Source organism: Dichotomopilus funicola (assembly GCF_033296635.1).
Source record: "Dichotomopilus funicola strain CBS 141.50 unplaced genomic scaffold C8A04scaffold_37, whole genome shotgun sequence".
NCBI classification, from domain to species: Eukaryota; Fungi; Ascomycota; class Sordariomycetes; order Sordariales; family Chaetomiaceae; genus Dichotomopilus; species Dichotomopilus funicola.
The window spans coordinates 163557-169870 of record NW_026944058.1 but is presented as its reverse complement, the minus strand read 5'-3'; the positions used below and the strand labels follow the sequence as shown (position 1 = coordinate 169870).

General features: G+C 55.1%; 1 protein-coding gene across 1 annotated transcript; it reads right to left on the bottom strand.

Annotated features, from left to right (window-relative positions):
* Positions 1-1904: 1904 nt before the first annotated feature.
* On the bottom strand, positions 1905-3650 carry C8A04DRAFT_29286 (Gti1/Pac2 family-domain-containing protein; the record flags this gene model as incomplete). The annotated part of the gene is made up of 1 exon (XM_062780955.1): positions 1905-3650. One exon carries the CDS (start codon positions 3648-3650, stop codon positions 1905-1907), a length of 1746 nt encoding a protein of 581 aa, XP_062636429.1.
* Between the last annotated feature and the right edge of the window lie 2664 nt (positions 3651-6314).

Below are 6314 nucleotides of genomic sequence, written 5' to 3'. Positions count from 1 at the left end.
CCCCGCCAAGCCAGGGCGAAGTCAACAACCCTCGCAACACGGATGAGAGCGTGTCTCTAGCAACTCACAAGACCCGAGTCATTCCTCGATAAACCAACGGTCCCCAGGCCGTTGTCATTCCCCTCTCATTCCATGTTCTTGAGCATTCAGCCCCCCTGAGTCCCATCCCACTTCACGATACGCGTGAGGTGGACCAACAGGGGCACAACCGCGTGCTTCATTTACCCCCAACCCCACCAACACCGGCGTTTACCCGTCACTATTACTCCCCTCCACAGCGTGCTGCCAGTATTCAGTAAAAAGACGCACACCTTCGCGTCATCCACAATATTAGCTCAACGATGTTAAAGAGTCCCAGCCGGATAACTCCAAGCGAGCCTGCTCGCCCTTCCTACGCGTCTCTCGGCTCGCACAGGTTGTCCGAGGTGTGTAACACGCGAACACATGTATGATAATACTGTAGTACCCTTCCAACTTGATTTCCTGTATACCCATGAGTCAGTCGCCCATCCATCACATCACCCAGCTCGGTGATGATTTTTCCGTCCTCATCACTTGTGCGAGGCTGAGTTGGCGGCCTCGTGACCCCAGGCCTGGCTGGTGTGCGTGAAAAGGGGGGTACGCATCGTTCACAAACATCGAGTATGGGTCGGTAATCTCAAGGTTCAGACGCGAGTAGGGCTATGAGTCAAACGTTCGATTGTCTTTTTAGCCGTCTGAGTTGACTTATCTCCCATCACTGCTCGTACTTTCTACTGCGGGGGTTATTATGAGTGGCTTTGGGGGGCTTGGCAGTGTTGGCCACATACTCAGTGACAAAATGTGTCGATAAATAAATAACTACTACCTCAATCAGGATCAAATTATCTTAGCATCTATCCCCCTATTGCATGGAACTGCACGCCTTGATTTCCCCTTGAAGAAATAAGCTAGACTTAAATCTTGAGCAATTGTCACTCCTCGAACTTCAACCTCTAAATAAACACGAGTCATAACTAAATATTGACAATAAAAAACAACATATCTTGACAGAACATATTTGCATCATCCGACCAAGTACCATATTGGGCGTGATTAAACAACAGACCATAGAGTTAAATATCTTTAGCGTGTCGTCAGTTTAGCTTTTAATTGCACATCAAGAAAACATTGGGAACACTAAAGATAAACATTGATATAACTAATGATCAAAAACTAAAAATAACAAGTAATCAAATAAACACAACTCAACAATTCCGACCTAGCTAGCTAATACTCTCATTATGCAAAGAGAAAAAAGATCAGAACATGTTACTGAGCGTATTGCACTATCTTTTTTATTGGGACATGTTGTCACCAAGCCAAATATTGTTTCAATCACCAAACTCATCCAACAGTCGGTTGCGCCACGGAGTATTACTGTCAAGTTTTTTTACACAATCACCCCCGTCCACGCCCCCCCCCGCTGTAATCCCTTATACATGCTCTCCCTCCGGCAATATTTCGACGCTTCCCAAACAAACATTTCACACACAAATCTCAAACAGACAAAACAAGCACACAAAAAATCTGGTCACTGAATTGAAGCTGCACTAAGCTAACACCCAGCAACTTTTGGATTCTCTCTTTCTCATCCCGTCTCCTGTTCACAACATGGAACCTCCCCCAACCAACATCCCATCACTCAAGCTCTAACTGCCCCGAAAGAAACAGAAAAAACCCACATACGCCAGACAATGCATGCGTGATACCCGCCGGTCCCCAAAACCGTGCCATGCAAACAGACAGAGACAGAGACAGAGACAGACAGACAGACAGATAGACAAACGCCAGGGCCAAAGAAATCGCCTGCAGAGGGGTCTCAAAGGCAAGTCAAGTAAAATACTCGCAAACTGGCAAGCCGAAAAGAAAAATAAATCAGAAAATTAAAAGAAATTTCGGTTCAGTGCGCCAATCGTGCGCGCATCCTCCCCTTGCGGTCGCGCAGAGAGCTGCGATGACCCGTTCCCACGCGGCGAGCTACCCGCGCTGCTGATACCGCCGCCCCCGGTTCCTGCACCGTTGACACTAGTACTACCACCACCGCTGATCCCACTCCCCGCGCTGATGGGGTTGGCGCTCATGAGGTTTGCGCTGTTCGGCTCTGAGCCGGTCAGAGGGGGGATGATCGAATCTGGGTGTAGGAGCGCCTGCAGCGTTGGACGCGTGCTTGCTGGGGTCGAGGCGGACACGCTGAGACTGCCGTTGCGACCTCCTCCGCCGCCGCCGTCGGATGATGAGACAGCGCTGCGAGGAGGGGAGCGGGAGGGGGCCCTGACGATGGGGCTGGTGGCAAGGTTGGAGGGAGTGAGACCTGGCGTTGTGGCCGAGGACGCGGAAGGCGGGGTGATTCCGTTTGCTTGGTGTTGCCCGAGCTGGCCGGGAGCGGGGAGGGGGCTGTGCTGGCCACGCGCAGCGTCGATTGGGGCGAGTCGCGGTTCGATCTGGACAGCTTCTCGTGCTTGCGCCTGAAGGTGCTGTGACCCCGGCGAGTCGAGCAGCGACAGCCGAGGGGCAGGTGTGTGGGATGCCGGTGGGGAACGGTGTTGTTGGTTTGGCGGGTAGGGCTGCGGAGCGGGAGCTCCCATCTTCGGAGGCTGAGGAGCGGGAAGCTGTGGGTGCTGTTGTTGTGAAGGATGCATCGGGGGCGATTGCTGGTGCTGCAGTTGTTGCTGCGGCGGCTGCTGCTGCTGATGCTGTTGGTGTTGCGACTGCGGCTGATGCTGAGATAGTGGCGGCCCGTGTGGATGTTGGTGTGGGTGTGGATGTGGGTGTGGTTGTGGTTGTGGGTAATGGTGCGGCTGGGGGGGAGGTAGTGGTGATCGATCATGACCGGTATTCGGCGGATAAGGATGGTGGGCATGGTGAGGGTGTGGCGGGTATGGGTGTAGTCCTGGAGGTGGGCCCCCGGCTGGAGGTCCTTGTGGGTATGAATAGTGGCCGTGGCTATAGGGCGGCGTTCCGACAGGAGAAGGAGGCCACGCATAGCCGGCGTGCGGGTACTGGGGCGGGTATCCGTGGTGCGGAGGAGGCTGGTGGTGGTGAGGCATGTAGGGGGGTTGAGCCACGGGTGCTCTTGCGGCAGCGGCCGGGGTGGCCTCGGCAAGGCTCGATTCGGGATACATGCCCTTTGCTGGTACGATATGACGGAGCGAAGGGTCGCTGCTGGGTAGTGGCAAGTCCTGCAGCGCCCTCGAGCAGTATGCGATCAGGTGAAGATGCTGGCCGGTCGAGTTGGTGATACTAAAGGACTGCTTGGTGAGCCCGTCGGGCTTGTAGCGATACCCATCCGGCTCTCCGTCGTCGTGGTCCTCGTCGCTCCCACGGCCAGAATCCGGCGTTTTACCGGCCGCTCTCCTCCCAGCAGCGAATGCATTCCCCCTCTTGCCCTCCATCTCCCGATACGTCAAGAAGCTCCCGGCAACACGGCTGGCACTCCACGACTTGCCGTCCGTCCATCGCCGCATGCCCGCTTCCCGCTCATCCCAAACAAATACGGAGCCGGGCCGGATGGCTTGCCGTTCCTTTTCTGATAGGCGCCGCTGAACTCGAGGTAAGAGGCCAAGCCGGGTTGCTTCAAAGAGTTTGATAGCGTCGGCGGGTGACCGCACCTGACCGTAGTATGTCTCCATTTTTGGCGGTATGCGGGGCTCCTAGTGTGGTAGATTCACCGTCCATATGTCGTCTTATTGACCTTACGTCGAGCTCAAGCTCACTTGGCTCTGCCCTCCTAACCCTTCCTGTGGTCCGGCCAGTTGCTCACCATCCAGGCAAGCAAATCCAGTGGTCAGTGCGCCCTCGCAGAACGGTGAAAGGCGGAAATTATTTTGGGCGGTAGGCGTGGTTTCGGACAAGTTGTCTACAAACATTACGTTAGATCCTCGGACTTGCACTATAAGAAACGCGGTTCATGAATTCTAGGCCGCTCGGAACAAGTGAGCGTTGGGCCACGCGGCAGAGCAGCGATTAGCGAGGATGTGTCGGTTTGAGAGGGCCAGCCAACGAAACCCGCGGGCAACAGCAAGTGACACCGAAAAGTGAGGTCAGATTCGCAGAGTCGCCCGTGTGTCTCACTCCCTGAGGCGGCCCTCACTGGTCCTGACTGGTCGTCGATGAAGTTTCCTGATGCTCGTTGCTACCCGCCACGTACCCATCGGGGGGCTCGAGACGTATCGAGTCACAGCACATATGTCGTTGTGGGGTCACCCAGCGCATCACCATGCTTTCTCTGACACACGCACGTTTGCAGGTGGAGCGGGTACACCCGAGCGGGACCATAGTTTCGGAGGCGTGGTGTTGTCGCAGTTGGCCTTGATAGGAAGAATCACGCGGATCATCCCTAGTTGGCCAGTGTTCCGCCCAGTTTCCCCTCAGAAGGTTTTTGTCTGACAATTCCCCCGTTGAATATGACTGCTATTCTGATCCTAAAGGGGCCAAAGCTTGGGTGCCGAAATGCCGATTTCCCTTTCGTCCGAGCGCGCGATGAGGTGGAAGGGAGACCAGTTGGAAAATGCAGACGAAGGAAGCAAGAGGAAGCATCGTATACTTACCAATAGGCCCAGACGCATGTATGTAGGTTGGGAGCTGCGAGATGCGCGAGTGTGATTGATTCAGTCGAATGATATTGTTTGGCCAAGGTTACTCCTTCGGAACCGTTTGCTCGTTCGTCTCGTGCTGGAGTCAGGAAAACAGAGTCGCCGGGGATAGGGTTGTCATGTAAGAATTTGGAGTTCTCCCTGGTATTGAGAGCAAACCGACGTTGGAGGTCCGAAGGGGGTCGAGGTCGCTTCTGTACGCAGTACGCGGGGGGGCGAGTACGCAGCGGTTTGTTCAGACGGCATGTAAGCCGGGGTCTTTGGTCGGTTTAAAAGAGTGCCTGGTGAAAATAAGGTGGTCCGCGGCTGGCGGCTGACAAGGGGGGATCGGCTGCAGGTCGATGACGCTGCAGCCCAATGGGCAAGGATCGGTCGGAATGTGGGAGCGGAGACGCTGGAGGAGGGTGCAGTGTGTGTTTGTGGGTTGCAACCAGGATGCTATCAGGGAGTTGGGTTGCAGGCTGTTGTTTTCGGCACAGTAAGGTATACAGTATTACCACGGTATGGATATAACTCGGTCTTCATTGCCGAGACACGCTCGGTGATTTCGAGCGTTTTTTGCAGGCCCGGGCGAGCCTGGCTTGGTTGGCGGGCAAATGGCAGGCCAAGGCTGGGCATGGAGTTCTGATACCAACAGCGAGCGGCCAACCACCGTGTCTAAGCCCGTTTGTTCAGCTTGTTCCCTGTGGCCACGGGCTGCCGGATGCGTCGGGCCTTCTCGTCGTCGAAATTAAAAGCAGACAAACGGAGCTGCGAGAAGTTGTGAGTGCCCCGTGGGAGACGGGAGAGGGGGGGCGTACTCTCGGCTGGTTGGTTGGTGGGTGTTGGTCAGGTAGGTTGGTGGCTTTGTTTTCTGCCCATGAAGCAACACACTGCCTCGCCCTTTCCGCCCACCACAGCCGTCCCGGGCGGGTTGGACAACATGAAAAATGCTCCCCCAACTTCCATCCCACCCCTGGAGTCATGGAAAGTGCGGACGAAGGGCCAAGAGCCCCACCTGCCTGCCGAGCACGCCCAGCCAGAGACCCACTTGCGGTCGCGTTAAAGTTGGGGCCGAATATTTTCCTGACTGGGTAATTAATCAGCATTGAAAAAACGTGCTGCTCTAGCCCCGGAAAGGAACCAAGCCCGAGGCTCTGCGCCAACCCGTTGTGTTGGGGGCTCCCCGCCCAGCAAAAGCCCAGTCTGCCGAGCTGCTCCTTCCGAAAGCCAACGGGGAAAGTGCCCGCAGGGCAACCGCAGTTTCTGCGACAAGGCAGCCAAGACTGCGAAGCAGGCAAGAGCCAAGCATGGCGGAATGACAGAAGCGGAAAAAGTTACCTATTTGCGGACCCGCTCTCTGGCGTCAGCTTATCAATGGAATTATCGACCTTCGCAGGTTAACTACTTTTCTAATGGTTTAGCACCACACCACCTGTGGCATGTCATGCAATTACTGGCGAGGACGCACGCAGTCGGTTGTGTCTGAGCAGAATATTATTGTACATTGTTCGTGAACATGAGACCAAAGACGGGCCTTGGACGATTCCGGCTATGGATACCACGAGTGAAGCACGCTCAGTCACAAATTCGTCCCCCTTTCGCCGGCTCCGTTTGCCTTTTTGTAGAACGCCCGGGTCAGGCTAAAAAAACCGCCATCAATCTTGCTTCTGAGATTGCAAGAGCTAGCCAACATTGCTGGCTGACCGTTGGCTGACAATG